The 21,274-nt window shown below is 42.6% G+C and overlaps 1 protein-coding gene across 2 annotated transcripts in view; it reads right to left on the bottom strand.

Annotated features, from left to right (window-relative positions):
• The window catches only part of ngfra (nerve growth factor receptor a (TNFR superfamily, member 16)), a 32,322-nt gene extending 14,775 nt beyond the window's left edge, over positions 1-17,547 (bottom strand). Inside the window, exons 1-3 of one of the 2 annotated variants that reach the window (XM_028598903.1) lie at positions 17,208-17,547; positions 14,182-14,344; positions 5,424-5,789 (exon numbers count right to left, since the gene is read on the bottom strand). In XM_028598903.1, the coding sequence (XP_028454704.1) occupies positions 5,424-5,789; positions 14,182-14,344; positions 17,208-17,246 (568 nt within the window). In that variant the 5' untranslated portion in view covers positions 17,247-17,547. Of the gene's footprint in view, positions 1-5,423; positions 5,790-6,913; positions 7,136-14,181; positions 14,345-17,207 lie in introns of those variants that run through there. The other variant, XM_028598904.1, reaches the window with a different exon arrangement.
• Positions 17,548-21,274: the final 3,727 nt, after the last annotated feature.

Genomic DNA, 21,274 nt, shown 5'->3' with positions numbered 1-21,274 from the left:
CCCTCTTCTTCTAAGGCTGATGTAGAAAATACGACTGGCTGTAGACCAAAGGATAAACCTGGGGCTCCAGAGGCTGCATACCTCAGCTGGAACAGAATGGGAGCTAAAAGGCGGCGGTGGAGCTTTAACAATTTAATTTTGGCTTCAGTGGGTTTAAAACACTCATGAAACAAAATAAAACTAGCCCGGATTTTATGAGCGTGGGGCTGTGTGTGCAGGGAGATGTGTTTATTAGCGGGGTGTGGACGAGAGGGGGAGAAAAAAAAGATTTAATTTTTATGAGCCATTGAGGTCTTTATGGTGAAGTTAACCCCAGGGTCTTGTGCAGAGGTTGGTGTCTTGGCTTCTGCCAGTTCAGGGTGGAGATGAGCAACTATCAGGCGCAGCACATGTACAATGACCTCTTTATCAGCCGCCAAACACTCCCTCTCTCTCAGCTCTGCCTCTATCTCAATCTTCCTCTGTGTTTGTCGCCGGACACGCACACATCCATCACACTCACATACTACAAATTATTCAAGTGAGCGCTCTGTCTTCTATTAGGGAGGGTTAATAGGAAGAGCGGAGGGGAGGGTAGACAGAGAGGCAGAGTGTTGGGAGAGAGTGAGGAGGGGGTTCAAATGAACAGAGGAGCTGCTGTAAAGTGCTCTGATTAGTAGGAGTAATTATACTGCAGCGGTGAAGGCGCTGAATGCACACTGGCCACCTTCCACCACTCGGCTAGCCGAGTCACTCCAGGGCCACTGTGAGAAGAGATAGAGCAAATGAAGGGAGGAGGGGCGAGAGTGATGAGCGGTGTAATAAAGAGAAAAAGAAGTCTGTGATTATGTTTTTTTTTCTATCCTTTCCTCTTTTGTTGTCGAGGACAGACACTAGACCAGACACTCCACACTTAGATGTAAATCTCCTCCACTGGAGACTGAACAGCACCTTTTGGAAAACTGACAGAGACCTTTCAATAAAAGACGCAGGAGGTGTTTTCAATTTCAGATCAAAGAGGTTCACACATGTGCGAGGTCCGGAGTTTAATGAAAAATGTACAAGTTAAAGCGCACTTGGCCGAGTTAGCCTGCTATCAGCTGTATTGATTTTGGATGCTCATAAAAAGTGTTTGTGTGTCTGATGCTGGAGACGACCAAGCTCTGTGTGTGTGTGTGTGTGTGTGTGTGTGCGTGTGTGTGCACTCATAGAGGTCATTCAGCGAAACCTGAGCATAAGCAGAAGAAATCCCAGGACTCGAATCGACCCCTCAGCATAGAATACCAGCACAGCACATATGCTGCAGCTCCCTCTGTCTGTTTTCATCTCTATTTCTTTCTCTCGCCCTCATTTCGTTACTGTCATTGTATCATGTAATTTACACTTGGTGACAGCTGGATATGAACTGGGGATTTAGGGATATGAAAATGCCCCAATCATATCTTCTTCTTTTTGAACAGCATGCAGAAGAAAGTGAGAGCGACAGCAGGATAGGAATTAAAAAAATATTTTCCTCACCTAAAAAATACTCAAACGGGATGTGAATCCCAGCGAGGCAACTTCCTGTTTGCTGTAGAAAACATATCTGCATGCATCATAGACCACCATGAAAGGCCTGGAAACATCATCACCACCACAAGTGACTACAGCCATTACCCACAGGCCCACTGGTGCTATATGACAGGGCTCTCCTTTCAAACGGACGTCCCACAAGGTCACTTATCTCCAGTGGCTACCGCTACATTACTATCGCCTAGGACGAGGCGGGTCAAAGGTGGGACCAGCTGCATGGGTGGGCGCTAAATGGGCAGCAAAAGGCTGTATTGTGGCTTACTGTACATCAGATATGTCTAGAATACAGTAGATATTCTGCATGTTTTAGGGGGCATAGGGTTTGTTTTGATGGCTGTCAGTCCTGTCACAACAGCCTGATGAGTCTTTCAGAGTGGACATGGCTTTCTCCTTGACTAGACTGCATGACTGTACAGCAGAAGTCTTTGATATATGTGGAATTTGGGGTCTGAGGAAAAAAATAAGGCAGAGTTTGCAAGCAGCAGGGAAAATAGTCATTCCTGCCATCTCACCATGTGAAATTTGGTATGCACACTTGCTTCCAGGACTTCTACAGAGCTTTCAACTTCAGACTTGTTGCATCAGTTCAGGAAGGTTTTGGGATTTTTTCTTGTGTCCTTGCTTCTATTCCATAAAATCAACAAGGATCTTGATCTTAGCTTGCATGGACACAGTTGTTGCCTGGTTCCATGACCATGTCTTATTGTTATTTAGCATCATCTTTCCACTCAATCATGTAAAACTGAGGTTGAAATGAAATTTCATGGCAATCCAAAAAATAGTTGTCAAGACATTTCACTCAACACCACAACCTGCTGGTGGCACTAGAGGGAATCTGTTTCACGACAATAGTTATTGAGATACTTAAGTTTGGCCCAGACAGGTGGATGGAGAAAGAGTCTGACATTTCCATCATTCATCATGGCTAAAAACTGCACACAAAAAAACTCTCTGTTTTGCTTGAAGTACATCACCTTCGACCTTTTTTGTGTCCTGTTGTGAATAAATCTGGCAGATTTCATGCAAAACTTGACCTGGTGGCACATGATTTAAAATCCCGAGCAGAAGCCACAGTTTGAATAGTCTTGTTTGTTTTTGAAATAACTAATTTTTTGATGATCAAAGTTTTAATGTTGCACTTCTGATGGTGTGGACCCCACTTTGGAAACCACTGGTCAATGTTATTAGCCCTTCTTCCACCTTATCTACCACTCCTGCTCTAATATTTCCCCAGTCTATCTCTCCTCTGCCTGTCAGAGCTATTACAGTCTATTAAAAGAGGAATGTACACCCGCAGCAGTGCAAACGCATCCTCGTTACTATGGGTTACTAACAGAGTGTTGACAGATTTTTGAGGTTCATTAACTTGGTGGATCCAAATACCTGCCAGCGTTTTAGGCCGTGAAATTCCTACCAAGTCTGCCTTAGAAAAAGGAATATTGCAGCTAGAGTATAGATCCCAACATTCATATCAGAAGCCAGAATTAGCATGTTCATTCAAAAATTATAATGCACACGGGAGATTGATAAATGCCCTGCATTAGCAAGTGCTTGTGGTATTAAACGCTTTCTTACATGCATTTAATCACTCCACAAGGTAAGTGCCTCTTTGGTCAATGCATGCATAAAAAACCTCAAGTGGAAGGAAAAGAGTTTTTTCCCAGAGACAGACCATAACCACAAACTTCCTCTGAAATCAAAAAGGGTCTGTTGTTGGGAAAAGGTTGTTTTTGTTCCGAGTGCTGAAGATGTCGAGCCTTACGTTACTGTCCTCACTTATCTGATATTGCGTTAAAGGTCCTATGACATGCTGCTTTTTGGATGCTTTTATATAGGCCTTACGCCGCCTTCACACTGGCAGTTGAAATCCGCTCCGATACGGCTTCGAAACGACCGGAAGTCATTCATTTCCTATGGAGATTCGCAGACCGCATGCGAATGGGTCCGAACCGTGTCCAAACGAATGCGGTGCGGAAAAAATCGTGTCAGTTGGTCATCCGGATGCGTTCAAAAAATTTAACTCTAGCGAAAGGCTACGGACGGTTCCTATCCGACAGAAGTTAGCGTTGCTATGATACTGATAAACAAACCTGCTAATGCTAATTGGTTAGCTAGCAACAGACACCGTACTATTGACATTATACCGCTATATCACATTTAACCGACGTGACATGTCAACGTCCTGGGCAACTTTTATCCACGCAGCAGCCTTTCTATTTATAGCTGTATAAGAGAGGTCATTGAGAATCGTACATTCAGACATTAATCACTCGTTCTAGCTTCTCTGCCATTTTTGTGAGTCGCTTCCGAAGCTTTTCAACGGTGTAGTACGACATCCGCTGGGGGCGTATTGCGTATTACGGAGCTGATTTCATCTGCCAGTGTGAAGGCGGCGTTAGTGGTCCCCTAATACTGTATCTGAAGTCTCTTTCCCGAAATTCAGCCTTGGTGCAGAATTACTCATGGGTGGGCCAAATTCTGGGCGGGCAAAGCAGAGAAAGGGGAGGTAGCCTTGCTCCTTATGACCTCATAAGGAGGAGATCCCAGATCGGCCCATCTGAGCTTTCGTTTTCTCAAAGACAGAGCAGGATACCCAGGGCTCGGTTTATACCTATCGCCATTTCTAGCCACAGGGGGACCATAGGCAGGCTGGGGGAACGCATATTAATGTTAAAAAACTTCATAAAGTGACATTTTCATGCCATGGGACCTTTAAAGGAAGATAGCAGATTTGTATCAAGGAAACAGAGAGCCATGCCACCTAAGACATTTTTACCTCCCAGATTTGAGCCTTGTAGCCCCCTGATGAGCTTGATTTCATGCCTCGTCCGACCCGAGAATTTACAGCTTCCTTAGTTACGCGCTGCCTCCACTCTTAAATACAAGCAGTGTACTGTGCTCCTTGCATGTTGCCTTCTGCTTTGTGGGAGAGCAGATTATTCATTGTCTCTGTGTTGACACTGCAGTAGTCTTTGACCTTTTTAATGCTGAAGCTTTCAACTTCCTGCCATTTGAAAACATGACCAGCACCCACCTCTGACCTCGCCTGTTCCCACAGACACATGTGGGAGTCACTGGTGGCTGGCTCGAATGATGGCTCCTACACAGCTTTGAAATTCCTAACAACCAGTGTGCAGTATGTACTCTGCTCTTGTTCTCTTTTAAGGGTGCTTTTCACACCTAACCTGTTTGATGCCGCTCAAACAAACTCTGGTGCACTTGCCTGATTGGCTCAGTTCATTTTGGCTTGTGTGAACTTAACTATCAACTATCCCTCCCCATTATATTAGTACAAGTACAAGAAGCTTAGTTTTTGTCATGCCAGTTATTTTTTATGTCAGGTGAAGTCCAGTTGCAGTTTCAGCTAATAATACTTTACCACCTATTCCACTAGAGAAAACACATAAACTCATAATTTTGCAGCAAGACTTCATTTTAAGGGCTGCAACTAATTAATATTTTCTCAATTGAATCCATTTTTTGGTCTATAAACTATTTTCTAAGCCCAAGGTGACATCTTCAAGTCACTTGTTTTGTCCAACCAACAGTACTGTCACATTAAAAATATAATAACTTTAGAAGACATTTGTGCGAAGAGTGTTTAGTGGCAATTATGCCTGTAGAAACACTGCCACAATTAGTCATATGTCAAAATAGTTGCCAATTAATTTCCTGTCAGCTCTTTCTTCTCTGAGTCTACGTGACGCCGATGATGTCCAATTAATGATTTATCCGTCGGTCATAAGAGTTGATGTTTGCACCTCTTGGTTTGTAATAAGTCAGACAACAGTATATGTCTTTCTTTTCTTTGGTCTGGACCGAGTTACGTGAACTGAAGGTGTGAAAGCGACCTGCGTGTGTGGCAGACTTACTGTGACAGACCGAGTCGCTGTTTGGTGTGCACACAGCCAGCTGTATCTCACTGTCCTCCTCATCACAGATGGTGCAGGGCAGGCAGGGGTCGAGGGAGCTTTCGCGGTCGGAGAAGGTATCATCCACGCACTCCTCGCACATCGTGTCATGGTCGTGGTCGCAGTGCGCGAACACACCCTGGCCCACTGGGCACACCGTACACGGCTCGCACTGGCCGGATAACCCGTTGAAGAAAAAGTTGTAGTTGCAGACGCAGATGGCGTCGTTGGAGTCGGTGCAGGGCGTCTCCATGCGCATTAGGCCGGTACACTCAGTGCAGGGCCTGCACTGCTCTGTGTGACTGTAGTTCTCTGAGAAGGTCTCACCTGCAGGCGAGAGGACAGGTCAAAGGAGACGAGACAGAAAAGTTAGAGGGAGGAAACAAGAGAAGGGGCAAAGAGTAAAGGAGGTTAGACGATGGAAAGAGCAGGAAATATGAGGAGATAAACAGAGGGATAAACAGTGAGTCTAATGACATTAATCATGTTTACTGCACATTCATTAGAAGGGAGGACACATTGATCCACTGGGCTCTTAGTGATTTGTGCTCCGGGACGAGAAAGGTGCTTTTGTTAGGGAGCGAGTCAAAAGCCTGCAGTGCTTATTACGATATCGATCCCAATTTGTTTGTGCTGTGCCGAGTAAACTGCTTTAATCTCAGTCATACACACAGAGTGAGGTGCAGGTGCATCGACATGCTTACGCTGATGTGCAGATGAAAAAGACTTGTGTTTAGTATACCCAAATGATCAAGCAATCAGACAGGTATATTTTAAGGCTTTAGAGAGTGTTGGAGTGATTCTGTCTTGCTTGAATTAAGTTTTATATAAATCTTTTGCCAATAGTTTATTCACATTGCTAGATCTAAACTCATCTAAACACATACATATTCTGTTGGATTACCACTATATCATCTATAATGATTAATTCATTGCTAAATAGAAAATTGATTCAGTATATTGTGTTCTTGAATATACTGTTGTTGGAGCCATTCATACAGAAGATAAATATTTGTCAAAATGAATTTTCTATTGTTTAATTTGCTTACCTAGATATTAACTGCCTGTGTAGAATATTTAATTTGGACCAGTAATGACCTCAATCAGTTCTTGCTTCTGATTGGTTAATACTTATGTCTGTGCTTGTCAGTCCGTTTAGTTGAAGCTAAGGAGCCTGGAGTGGAGAACACACTAGTCTTTGACTTTGCTTAACGTCTTTGTTACCTCCGCCAAGGAGGTTATTGTTTCATTTCGGTTTGTCCCTTTGTGGGTTTGTTTGTGTGTCTGCAGGATTATGGAAGAACTAATATTTATCATTTTCACTATCTTCATTAAGCATGTTAGCATGCGAACATCAGCTAATTGGCATAAAACGCAAAGTACAGCTGAGGCTGAAGGCAATGCCATTAGTTTTGCAGTCATAAACCAAAGTGACAAATTTAGACTTTTACCTGATGAAGGATCACCAAAGTTATTGACTTTGGGAATCATAACGCGTCTTGTAGTTGTTGAGATATTTCTTTCAGGACAAATGTGCCAGCGTGGTTCAAAGTTTGTTAGTTGCGGTTTGTGTCAAACATTTGTCAAACAAATGTCCTGCAAATTGACTGCATCGTCTACCCCATTTTAAAGAACAAGAAACAACAGCATTGAGATAGCAGACCACAGCTGAGTTGTGGAGATCAGTGTTGAACAACCAATGCTGACTAATTGCCTGCTGCTTTTCAATTACTTCAAACACTTCAGATTTGCTCTCCAGGAACGTTTGCATCAGGAGGATTCGGGGGAGTTCATCGCTGAGGAAGTGATGACCTCAAATTAGTTTATTCTTACATTGAGAGTTCCTAGGGGCTCAAAGTAATTTATTAATATTGCATGTTCACATAGAATTATTTTCAGATATAATTGGATGCCTGATGAATTATGCATACAATGAGAGATGGGAGGGGGGGCGTCCCTGAGTGTGTTTTAGTGGTTGAATGAGACAGGAGTGGAGTAGAGAGGCTGACAGGGAAATAAATCTCCAGCTCAGATTCACTAAAGAGGCAGCTTCACTGTTCTCCAAATCCCATTTTACTTTTTCTGTGGCATGCTTAACATGAGAACGGTCACCTTGCAAGAGCTGCAGTTCGGACACAATGTGTGACGTTTTGCTGCCTGCTGCATACCAAAAAAAGAATAATTTGCGGGATGGAAAGGAGCAGCATTATGAAACCAAAAAAAGAATGTAAGTTGAAACAGCTTTGTAAATTGTTGAATTACTGCCTGTGTCACTCTTGATTTCACAAAATGAAGCCAATAGCAAGTTAACACTGGTTTAATAAATCTCCTTAGTGTTTGAAAGCTCTTTGTCTTACAGTGAAATAAATCATTGGGACTGTGTGTAACTGTAAATAAAGCCACGTGTGTGTGTGTGTGTGTGTGTGTGTGTGTGTGTGTGTGTGTGTGTGTGTATTTTCATGGGAAGTGTTTAGCGTGTGTCATGTTGAGCAACAGCATATTGTCAGTGTGAAAAGCCCTGCAGCAATGTCCCAGCACTTGCTTTGCGCTGTAGCGCGGCTCTGGCAAGTAAACACTGGCACAGACTGAAGCTCTAAACACCTTGTAAAGAGTATCACGGCTAAGAAGCTGACGATGAAAATTGTCACATTATACAGGCAGACTGAGGAGGGCAGACACGGGTAATGATATAAAGACAGGTAGGGAGTAGGCAGAAAGATGGATCAACAAGTAAGGGTGGCCGGTCAACTTGATCGAGAGAATCTCGGGACTGTTTTGCTCAGACCACCACTGTGAGTCAGACGTCCAACCTGAGTCTAAAAAACATGATTTAGAGATCAAAGTGTTGATGTATGACTGAAGGGTCAGGGGAAATGGGGCACTCAGTGAGTGAGTTCAGTTTCCTTCTCGGATAGACGCACACACACACACACACACACACACACACATACTAAATTCAGTGTTTTTTTTTTTTTTTTCTCTGTCATCAACCCTTGCTCTTATTACTGTCCGGAGGCAGAAGTGATAGAAGAGAGTGACACCGACTGACCGGACCAGACAAATAACAGATCTCGGAGGTAAACGATTATTTGAATTTGTGAGCTTGAAGCCTTTGTTTTCTTTGCAGTCGGGCTCAACCAGCAAAGCTGTCCTCATTCATTTCAATTATCCCACAGCGCGCAGGCTTCCTTGGCTAATTTTAACTTGCATGCATGAGCCCCTTTGCAGTCCTTGTGTGTGTAAACACGTCTAAACGCCACCATATGCACTGAGAGATGTGTGTGTGTGTGTGTGTGTGTGTGTGTGTGTGTGTGTGTGTGTGTGTGTGTGGTTTGTGTAATTTGTGTCAGCGCTTTCATCTGGGGGCTATAAGAAGAAAGTAAAAGGGCATCGAGAATCAGGTGGAGAGTGTTGTCTTTAATAAAATATGATCCTTTTTTTCTAATTGCCCCCAATTGAGCGATGACCGGCACATCTCAGCAATCAGTTTTAATGTTCGGCAGAAAAAAAAAGGGCCGTTGGTAAACAGGGATTTGGCTGTGTACCGGGGGATGATGCACTTAAAATGTGCCACTTCAGCCCATGAAGACCCCCCTCCAAAACACTGATGTGTTTGGGCCCCATTAGTGTCATCAATAATGTAGCTCTGGACGGCCTTGAAACTGATGATCTGTACAATCAGCACTTTAGGTGTAAGCTTTTAGTGAGGATGGCCATTTCTGCCACTCCACAGCGTGTCAGGGTCCCCCATTCAGCAGAGACACCATTTTCTTCCTGACCCTCTGCTGACTGCACATAAATTGTCAACATGGGGAAAGCTGCGTGACGGCTTTATTTGTCTTTTTGAACGTGAAACATTTTTGTGTGTAATTATCGCTGTGCTTCATTGGTCCACTAAGCTTCCCTCCAGATTTGAAACGGATGTTTTAGGATATTAGAAATCTATTATAAGGAGACCAAAGGAGGGACGTTGTAATTTAACAATCAACAGTTGCTCTTGTATCCTGTGCTGAGCAGTTTTTGCTGCGTTAGGATGCCATGTAGGGACGAAGCTTCACCTGAAACTGCCACAGAGGACCTGCCAGAGGAAAATCTCCATTTCCCCTTCCTTTATCCCTCATGATCCAGCGTTGGAAGCGATTCTTGATGCTCTGTTTCAGCCATCACCAGCTGGGATTCTACTCTACTTCCCCCTATAAAACCCCAGTGAGCTCCAGTCGGCCAGCGGGGCTCTTCTTAAACACTACGTTGACTCGTGAGTCTCTGTCTTCTTCTTTTTCTTTTTTTTTATCTCAGATCTTCAGTCAGTTTGCAGGGCAAATTTTTCTGAATGGTTCACTTAGTGAGGCAGGTCCGGTTGTCTTGTCTCCCATGACAGCGGAGAAAAGTGGAGGAGACTGATAAATATTTCAGCGCTGCTGACGCTGGCACTCGTCCCGAGCCGCGATCAGGAGGCCATGAAGAAGGGGGTGGTTACACTGGCAGGAAGTGGGGAATTAAGGGGGTAAATAAAGATTCTCCCATATTTACCATGAAACAGGAAATGGATGTGTTGACTTTTACTCTTCAATTATTCATTTCTGCACTTTAGAAAATGTATTCATAGCTTTAGTTTTCCAAGTAAGGTCAGTGTTTCGGCCTCTATCTTCTATATAAATCCCACTCGGTCTTATTTTAGTTTATGTGCTCCTGTGGGCCTCAGGTACATTAAGATTTGATCTGCTAAACCAAAAACAATGTTGAAACCAACGCAAATGCATTTGCACCGGAAATTGAGTGCAACCGCCTGGGTGTTTGATCTTAATTGTTGAGTGTTTATCAGCAGTGAATACCACTCCTGTAGTGCAGAGCAAGATAATTGTTCACTGTTAGAGGCACAATAGGCTTTTCAATATGCTTTAATTAGCTGGATCAAATAAGTAAAGATGCATTGATGTAACAGTATGCATGATGAATGAGCAGATCGTGCCCTTTGGTGCCTGGCTCTCTAATACCATTTTATCCGCTAATACAGACGATGAGTCATAGCAACAGAGAAGAGGAGGAGGCGGGGGGGATGCTCGCTGAGAAAAGCGAGTACAGGATGGAGAAAAAGAGTTGGTGGGATTCGCCTGTGTGAAGGGGTGGGGGAGGAGGGAGTGAAGGCACCTCCACTCAACCAATTTCCTGCTCCAGTCTATCATATGCAACATTTGATAAAGACTATTAATTGATCCCACTGCTCACTCTCATCTACTGGTGTGACTGGATTTCTAACAACACAGATGCATAAGAAGTCTTTTCTTTTTCGCACAAGAAACATTATTTGCAAATTTTACACCACTACCTTTCCTAACATTGATTTTGTTTGACAGAGAAGCTTCATGTGAAACTGACTCGCAGTCCTTTTCCTTTTTACCCTGTGGCACTGTTGCGCTCTAGATGTAGAGAATTGGCTTTCTGCCCCTGAACCCATTGCTGCAGCTCTTGAGTTCCTCGAGGCAAAGAATACAAACTTCAAAGGGATGATATCAGCCAGACTTGAGATTCTTCATAACATAACACAACACTGAGATTAGCATCTGTTGTGCAAATAAGTTCACAAGTGCAAGGATAACCAGAGTATTAATGTTCTTGACAATTTCCAGCATGCCATCCTGCAAACATTCCTTCAGAATTTATCATGATAACATCCAGTTGATATTCTTGTGTTTTGCTGTTAAAAGACTTCAAGTTCTTTACATGTGGCATGTGTCTGAGTGGATTAATGCAATTAATCAATGTTCGACTGAGAGTGCACTCTAAACAATACTCATTTTGGATTTCGGCTCCATGTCAGTCACCTCGAATTCTCAAACTGACACAGCATGGTCTTTCAAAAGGTAAGAAAAGGTGCAACATTTGTGTTGTTGCAGTTCTAGAAAAACACATTTGTTTGCAGCATTGGCTCTTCTTCTTCTTCTTCTTCTTCTTCTTCTTCTTCTTCTTCTCCGGGATGTTGCGGTGTTGGCACCTCTCCCAGCTCTGGTCTGTAGAGCGAGTGCTAATGGTTCACAGCCTGAGCTGAGCTGCGAGCGAACACATTTGGACCCACTTACAAGCATCAAACATGTGAATTCCTGTCTTATTTCTCAAGACACTCGATAAAGGCAAAACAGACACTTCATACAAATGAAAAAATTGGACAATATGAGTTTGTTTTGGCTTTAATGTTCTTTTTGTTTTCATTTCAGGGCCCAAGCTGCCATTAAGCATTAAATTAGGCACAGAAAATGAATGTGGATGTATAAATAAAGATGATGTCAGTGCAGAAACATTGCATTTGTGTGTGTGTGTGTGTGTGTGTGTGTGTGTGTGTGTGTGTGTGTGTGTGTATGTGTGTGTGTGTAATGCTGGTAAAGACAGGCCGTTTACATTTGTATTTCCCGTATTTTGATTGTCTCCAGATTGAATGTAATCCTTTTACGTTTAACACATTTTAGAAAGTGGAGTTTCTGTTAAGTCAAGTTTTAGCATTTTGGTGTTATAAGTTAGTTATCCAATCTATTAAAGCATCAGTTCACCCGAATCAATCAAGTGAGCAGATTTCATTGGAACCACATTGTACCAAAGATGAAAATTGTTGACAGCAAGTCTATGGACATTGTTGATGGAAAGACTTGTCGCTGTTGAGTTTTTTCAAATGTAATATTTAATTTTGAACACCACGAATGGGGCTGGCATCTTCAGAGGAAAATTTCTCAAAACCTTAAAACACAAAACTGACATCTGATTGTAAAAAAATGAGAGAATGTTTTGATACTATTTTTAAAGGTCCCATGACATGGTGCTCTTTGGATGCTTTTCTATAGGCCTTAGTGGTCCCCTAATATTGTATTTGAAGTCTCTTTCCCGAAATTCAGCCTTGGTGCAGAATTACAGCCACTAGAGCCAGTCCCACAATGAGCTTTCCTTAGGATGTGCCATTTCTGTGTCTGTAGCTATTAAGGAGGAGAGGGGGGTGGGGTCAAGGTGGAGGGTGGAGGGTGGGGGTGGGGGTGTGGCCTTGACCAATTGCCACTTTGCTCGTTTGAAAGCCATGATGTCTCTCTCTCATGGGTGGGCCAAATTCTCTGGGCGGGCAAAGCAGAGAAAGGGGAGGTAACCTTGCTCCTTATGACCTGATAAGGAGCAGATTCCAGATCGGCCCATCTGAGCTTTCATTTTCTCAAAGGCAGAGCAGGATACCCAGGGCTCGGTTTACACCTATCACCATTTCTAGCCAATGGGGGACCATAGGCAGGCTGGGGGAACGCATATTAATGTTAAAATACCTCATAAAGTGAAATTTTCATCCCATGGGACCTTTAACAACCTAGCAAACCAAGAAGTTGTTGGTATTGATGGCTAATAACTGATCTATAAAGCATTATTTAATGATTTAATAACCATTTATTAAACCATTTGATACAACTTATAAACCCTAGATGCCTACTGCCGACCTTACACTAAACGAGTTTTCAAGCAATTCCACTGTTGCAGACTATTTTCCAATATCGGAATGAAATCATGAGAGTCTTGCTAGAGTTGGGGTGCGCTCCCGTCGTCTCTATAGTTTGGTGTAAGGTGGTCATAAAACTCAGCCCGAGTCAGTCTTTTTCCTGTCTTGACGTTCCGACAAAATCAAACGTGTTTAAAGGAACATGCCGACTTATTGGGAATTTAGCTTATTCACCGTAACCCCCAGAGTAAGACAAGTCAATACATACCCTTCTCATCTCCGTGCGTGCTGTAACGCTGTCTGACAGGCTTGCTGCGAGCATATCACTCCGCCCAAGTACTATATTCTTCCGCCTGAGAATATAGTTCCCAGTTTGTTTACAGTTAGAAGACGGCTGTGTCTCATGTTACGTTGTTTTTTGTACACGCTGTGACTCTATAAATCACAACATGTAAATAGGAACATGTTGGCGTTATTTTGTCACTTATTCGGAGCAGTAGGATTGCTGGAACCATTCACCTGCATGTTCTGTGCTGGCCTGATGCCGCTGGAGCCGTCAGACAGCGTTACAGCACGCACGGAGATGAGAAGGGTATGTATCGACTTGTCTTACTCTGGGGGTTACGGTGAATAAGCTAAATTCCCAATAAGTCGACGTGTTCCTTTAATATTATCGTAAGTTTTAATTCTTGGTAGTGAAATCGCGTGAACATTGTCAACAACCAATGGGTGCGCTCCCTCCAGCACCAAACAGGAAGCAGCAACAGCTAGAGCCAGTGTTGTTTATGGTTGCTAATGGGCCCGCACTAAGCTAAACGCTAAAGAGGGAAAGTTTGCAGATTTCAACCCTTCTGAAGCATGTCATCCAACGGGAGTTTTACCAGCAGATAAACGCGGACCTCAGAGTACTGCCACCATTCATCTGCATGTACGGCAGAACAGAAAATCTGCAAACTTTCCCTTGAGTTACTAGCTAATGCTAGTGGTAGCTAGCTAGCATGGGTAAATCTTTTAAAACAAATCTAGTTGTAGTCTTGCAATTTGTGACCCTGCAAGATCTCCAGTCTTTAAATATTATAACAGTCTTTGACATTAGATGTGAGATGATGTCAAACTTTAGTCTTTTCACCAAAGTCTGTTCAAAGTATTCTAGTGTATAGTAGGCATAAGTGGTACCCGTGTCTTTGATTTGATCAGAATGTACAGTAGTTGACAGTCCTGGTGTGTAACTCCATAACTTAATAAAACATTTCTACTCACTGTCCAAACACTGGGAGCAGACAGTCTGTGTGACGCCACATTTCTTCACCACTCCTTCTCCAGGTGGACACTCCTGGCAGCATTCTCCATTGGTGGTGTACTGGCCGGAGTCACAGGGGAGCTGCACCGCCCGCTCCGTCTTAGAAGCCAACGCTAACGCCACCTGGGACAGCGGTACAGTACATCAGAGCAGCACTTTCACACAAACACACACAGCACAGGGCCACTGTGACTTAAACATACACAGCAAAACAAATTGGTATAAATTACTGCCAGGTGTCAAACCTGTCAAACCAACCGCTATCAGGATTCATCATAAATCATGTTGTCTCCACCCGAATTAGACCCACTTTGAACAAGTCTAAACTGCCCTAATAGTTCCCCTGAAGGCACATCAGCTCTAATAGTAACCCTTTGACACGCTCTGGCCGAGGCAGTTACCATAAAATAATGTGTGCACAACATTATACACATGCCCGTCCTAATTACTGTCTAAAGGTGAGAGTAGCTGAGAACGTCAGCCCCTGCTTCCCACACACACACACACATGCTTGTATTTATGTACTTGTGAGGACTTTTTTATGGGAATAATGCATTCCCTAACACCTAAATTTAACCATCACAACTGCATGCTTAAATCCCTCCCTGAGCCTAATTGTAACCCTAAATGCTCAAAGAAAAACTCTGACAGCTCAATAACGAAGTGAGGACCGGCTAAAATGTTCCCTGTTACCAAAATTGTCCTTGCGCTCCAAAACTTAGGAGGACAGTGCAATTTAATGGTTTACTTTGTGGGGACTTGTTTTTTTTACCTAACTGGTAGACTGTAATTGTTTGAACAGATTTGTGTTCCCAGTGGATCAAGAGAAGTACACATACGTGCTTTATTTATATAACTCTGTATTATTTTGCATATCAATCATATAAACACATTTTAACTTTCCCTTAAATGCCTGCAGCATGCAGACATTGGACTGTAAATACACATGCATATGTTGTATGTTTTTCCTTCTTCCTGACACATAAGTATTTGCGTACATGGTTTGGTTTGAATGTCTTCATCCCTTCTAATCTACTTGTACTAGTTATCACCTTCTTACTCTCCCACCTCTCTTGTTGCATTTCCTAAGTCCTCTGATATAAATGCCACGCAGCTCTACTGGCAAAAGAACTGAGGCTTGTTCCACTGGTGTGTATGCAACAATGTTAAATAAAAGAAATTCATATCCAGACGTTTTAGAACAAAGAAAACCATTATACAGAAACACTTTCATGTTCTGTGGCTCTTATTATGTAACGAGCAAAAACTCATTTCCACTTAATTCACATTTGCTGAGACATCAATTTAATCTTTGCTCTCAGTCATTCATCCCTCCCCTCCATCCTCTCTCTGCATTCCTGCTTTCATTCAGAAACAGATGTACTGAGCAGCCAGCAGCTCACTCTCTCATTCTTGCTGTTACATTTCCCCCATTCTGTCATCCCACATTTTGCTCTTAAGGTGCATTTCTCCTCCTGACCTTACAACCTGCTATCTCAACAATTCCGCACAAATCTTTTATTTGAGCATATCATCAGGATTAAAGTCACGTTTTTGTCTGCAAAAAATGAAATCTGGATGCAGTCCAAAATCTCAAGAGAGTTCCCTCCTGTATCTACAGGGGGAGGACTCATGCCCCTGACTGCTGCACCAGCTCCCTTTCCTGTGACATCTTCCTGGAATATCACTCAGCTCAAATACAGATTAATGGCAAAAATCAACAGGAAATTTGTTCACCAGCAGCAGGAACATGCACACACACACACACACACACACACACACACACACACACACACACACACACACACACACACACACTTGCAGCAACAACAACAACGTAGGGTGACCCAGCTGTGATGTGCTTGGTTTGTACTCTCCCCAATTTCATGGTCAATTTGAGAGTTTATTTCTAAATTTAATTCTACCAAAGTGCACCCGACCGTCGCCACCCTTTAAACCAGCTGTCATAACAGAGTGTCCCCTCACATCCAGGGCTGTTCACGTGATGACTGAGCTGCGCAGCCCAATTAGACCAGCTGCTGTGGACATACCAGAGTGCTGGGAGGATGTGCCCTCTCTGTCTGCTCTGTGCTTCATCACCACCATCCTCCCATAATCAACTTTCTCACATTATCAGAAGACAAGAGCCTCGTGTTTCATGTCAAAATGAGGCAAATAATGAACTGCTCGTGTCTGCTAGGAATTCAATAAATCAATTTACTGCAGCGTCCTTATCTCTTCTTATTTTAATATCCTGAAATTAGACTAAAAATTAGAAGGAAATTACTGCTTCTCATTAATGCTATTAAAGTCTGGGCCAAGGCGCCTTTCAGCAGACTGCTCCTGGATAACTGGATGCAGCTCAATGTGAAGCAGAAATCTGTGTGTGTGTGTGTGTGTGTGTGTGTGTGTGTGTGTGTGTGTGTGTGTGTGTGTGTGTGCATGAGCGTGTGCATGAGCGTGTGTGTGTGTGCATGTAGCTGCATGTGTGGAGCTGAAGGGGGTATAACATAACTGGCATAATATCACATGCAAATCAGTTGTTTTGCTACATGCAGCAACTGCATGTTTAGCAGAAGAAAAAACGACACATTGGTCCTTTTTAATATGGCTTTTTCTCAAAGAGGGAAACACCACAGCACTGATACAGTACACATTTCAACCCTGTTCAAAATATCGTATAGGCTACATATCACAGGCATCACATAAGGGATTATAAATGCCAAGAAGATCTCTGAAGTCAAGAAAAACTCACTACTAAATTCCCAGCAGGACTAATGGCCTAATGTTATATCAATCTAAGAAAGGAATCTATAAAACGTTCACGCAAATTAAAAACCATATAGAAACAGGGAAACGAAATGTTTAAAAAACATATATCACAAAGTGCATTAAGTCACTAAAAACTTATTTACATTCTCTGAGAAACCCAAATTATTCCAAATATTCCAGCAATCACGCACTAGATACTGTAAAGAGTACTTACCCAAGCGCACAGAATCACCAGAGATAGGGTAGTAGTCATCCTGCGTCGCCTGCTGGACTCACACAAACACACAAACAGATCTTGTGCAGAGAAGGCAGCGCTATGTGGAGGAGGAGAGCCGCTCAGCGGGAGTGCTCATTTTAATTCCAGCGGCAGCGGATTTTATCAATGAGTCCGCACCATCACGCCTCTGTCCGGGACCTCTGGACTGGAGTCAGCTGCGACTGTCGGTGCACTCCTCAGCACCACCACCACTACCAGCACACACAAACACACAGAGAGGAGGAGGAGGAGAAGAAGAAGAGGAGCAGGAGGTGGAGAAGACCGTCCTGTCCGGAGTGCTGCTAAGCTGCAAGTGCACTGCGGAGGAGAGAGGGGGCACGTCCACCCTCCGGTTTATTACCCCTGATACTCCTGCAGTATTAGCTATACAACCTGCTCTCTCTCTCTCTCTCTCTCTCTCTCTCTCTCTCTCTCTCTCTCTCTCTCTAATCTCAAGTGAGGTCTGACTAAATGCAAAAGTGACATAAACATGATTTACATTTGTAAGGACCAACATCTTCTCTCTATCTCTTTATTATATACGATGTGGCCAAAAGTATGTAGACACATCTACTTTTGTGGATTTTTGGTCTGGAGCTGTTTTTCATGTATTTCTCTTGTCCCAGTGGGGACTCTCTTGTCCATTTTAAGGGAAATCTTAATGATGCAGCATACTGTACAACCATATTTTGTGGCAATGTAACCTCACTAATGCTCTTGTGGCTGAAATGGAGCAAATCCCTGCAGTTTTTTACATGACATATGCTACATGCATTACATGTTTAACAATAACTTAGGGTGTAATATCAGACTGTCCACATATTTTTGGCCATATAGTGTATGACCTAATGTAATTTCCAATAGTTGTTGACACTGTGCCGTTATTGTGCTGGATTGAATTATCTTTACGTGTGTTTCTGATATTTTTTTCTTCCCCAAATATGTAAATGAGGCAGACAAAATATTAGAAACACCTTATGCACTCCAAAACAAGACCACCACAGAGTACAGCCTCAAAACTTGTCCTGAGAACTGGGTCAGCACACAAACAACTAAAGAAACCTCAATGACTGTAGGGCTAACAGGTGTTTTTTATTTTTCTATTTATTACATTTTTTGCTCTCCAAATCTGACAAGTAAATTATACAAAATCCAACTTTTTAAAGGAACTCTGTGACTTTGTGTTAGTGCAAAAACAAATGCTTGTGTGTCTCAGCTAATTACTGAGCAACATCAAAGTCCCAACATATTCCCATCAGTCAACTTCCAAAGGTACATTATCATCATGCACCACAAGAGGGCGACTCAGCTGAGCTCAGATCAGCAGCACCTTAACAATGAAGGATGAGGTTGTTCTTCCCTAAAGAGAAGTCACTTCACTGAGGGATGTGCACTGTGAAAAGGCTTCATTTTCACTGATCTCAGCCTTCACACGTTACTGTAACATACTGCTACACAATTTAGTATACATTTAGAGTGGCTTCCATTAAAACATGGCAATTTAGATTTGATGTATCTGTAAATGTGTCTGTGATGCTCAAACGTGAGTTTATAGAAATGGTATTGTAATTTTTTTTATAACAAGATGTTTATTTTTTCATTTTATTGTGGTGATATAATAGTATTCTATTTTCCATGACAGGCTGTACCATACAGTGTCTAGCACTTCTGTTGCAGAGATGGATATACTGTAGTTTGGAAAACAAATTTTTTTGGAAAACTGCTGAACATGTTGAGGTTTTAATCCATTAAGTGCTGCCTGCTGCATCGCGGATATTTTTATGTTAAGATTATACTAAATTCGGTGAGGCCACTCCAAAACCACTAATGCACATCTAAGTATTGTAATTGGGTTTGATGCCTATTGAGGTACTTAGCCTTTACACTTAAGGAGAACCAGTGTTGATGGATATTGATCCAAGACAATGTGACGATAAAGCAGCAGTAGTTACCAAAGAATTGACTGCTTTATCTGCATCCGACCTTTCCCGATCTCCATCTTGTACGATCCTCCTGACCCTGCTACTTCCACCTTCTCCACACCGATCATCAGCTGCATCAGAGGCTGCTGCCCCTGAAGCAGCAGCAGCCACAGGGTGATTTAGTTACACTGTTGTAGATCCAAATGCTCTCCAGTATTGATCTTGGGACACATCAATTTTCCCACTTCCTACATCCTCCTTTGAGATCACCCCTTCAGCACCTCCGACTCACCCCCATTCTGATGACTCTGACAGCACTCCTCTCCATCAATACCCTCTTCTTTGATATTGTGTTCGCATGTCGAGTCCTTTGAATCCAGTATTTATTGTCCGCAGTCTGAGGAAAGGCACTGTATCACCGTGGGCGTGCAGGTGGTCAATGATGGGCTCCAACTCGTTTGTCAAATAAATGCTAATAATTAATATTAACACTCTCCAGCCATGTTGTTGATATTGTTTGATCCCAACAACAGTGTAACAGAGATGTACTACAACTCTAGGCTGAAATGGATCCACCCAACAGCCAGAAATAGAAAAATGTCCTCTGGATGTGAGCTCTATTAATAGTGTTATAGATATATGGATATGTGCTGACAGGGGGTCTTCGGTAGGATACATGTATTTTTCTCTGTACGGATCACATTTCCAGCTGTATGATTGGTCAGCGAAAGGAAATGTCATGTCAGGCTGCAAGGTCACTAATAAAATACAATCTTGATGAAGATGACTTGCCGCCCGGCGGAAGTCGTCACAGTGAACAACTCGAGGGGCAGCAACAACGAAATTCACTGGAACCCGGTTTTATTCAGTCTATGTGTAGAGATCTCTTTTGACTTGTCATAGTTGGAAAAGAAAAGGTGTTTAATAACGATGTCTCTGTTCTATTCATGTGTTCCAGTGACAGTAAGCAGGCATGCACCAATATCCAAAGCTGCTAAATGGAATTCAGCCATCATTCATTTCATTATTTACACCTGTGCTTTTGCTACTGTGGCGAAGTCCAAATGTCTTCCGTGTAAAAAGGCCTATTACTGCTGTTAGTCATTTCACTGCAATAGTTAGACGTTTTGGCTGCTGAAAATCTTTATTTTGAAAAGTAAAATTTAATATGAAGTATAAAATGTATGTAACGACATCAAGAAAGTGGTGTGTGGTTGAGGTGTGTCTCAATTCGGATACATGCATGAGTAGACTTGCATGTAGTACACTGTGTATACTATGCACTCGTGTAGTGCGTAGATTTCAACGAACGGCCGTTATATGTCGACCGGAAATTACTCTTCTTCTTCTTTTTAATGGTATATTGCAGGCGGCGAAGCATTACTGCCACCTATTGTCACTCATTGGCCTTGCATGTAAAGAGAATAAATAATCCACATAATCAATCACTTTTTGGTTGTTCACGTTCTGATTGCAGGAGTGAAACAAAATAATGTCCAGGTTACAGCACTTTATCATATACATGGCTCGAGATCTAAAGAGAACCGGTTAAATATTCAAAAAATATTCTTCTCTTCAATGCAGTACAAGTACAGTTGAATATTAAATACAGATGCTATACTGTTTAGACACAGAGAAGTCTAGTCAAGACAAGAGGCTTCAGTTTGACCCTGGTGTGATGTTACAGCGATGCTGTGATTTCTTATCTTTGTGCTGTTGGGGTGACAGATTGGGGCTGATATAAGAGTTGGATGGCCACAGTATAAAGTTATTGCACAGCATGCATTGAGAGAACTGCTCTGGGAGGCATATTGAGTCCAGAGGGTGGACACCATATGTTTTGAACATTCTGCCAAGTAGGGGATAGGACGTCACCTGTGACTGGTTAAACTTCTAAAAACAAGAATTATAGTTCCCATTCGAAGCAGGAGGAGATGCATTCACCCTTCACAAATAGTTTGCAAATATAAACCACAAAAAGTACACGCTGAAAGCTGGAGCTGAGCCAGAGCTGCCGGGGAACGTACACTTTTCTTCTGGCAGGCTGTCTTTACGCTGTCATATTCATGGTTTTGTTTTTTTCTCCTTGATTAACTTTAACTC

Source organism: Perca flavescens, chromosome 15, assembly GCF_004354835.1.
Source record: "Perca flavescens isolate YP-PL-M2 chromosome 15, PFLA_1.0, whole genome shotgun sequence".
NCBI classification, from domain to species: Eukaryota; Metazoa; Chordata; class Actinopteri; order Perciformes; family Percidae; genus Perca; species Perca flavescens.
Note: the sequence above shows the minus strand (reverse complement) of the source record. Positions and strands in the feature narration are given on the sequence as shown.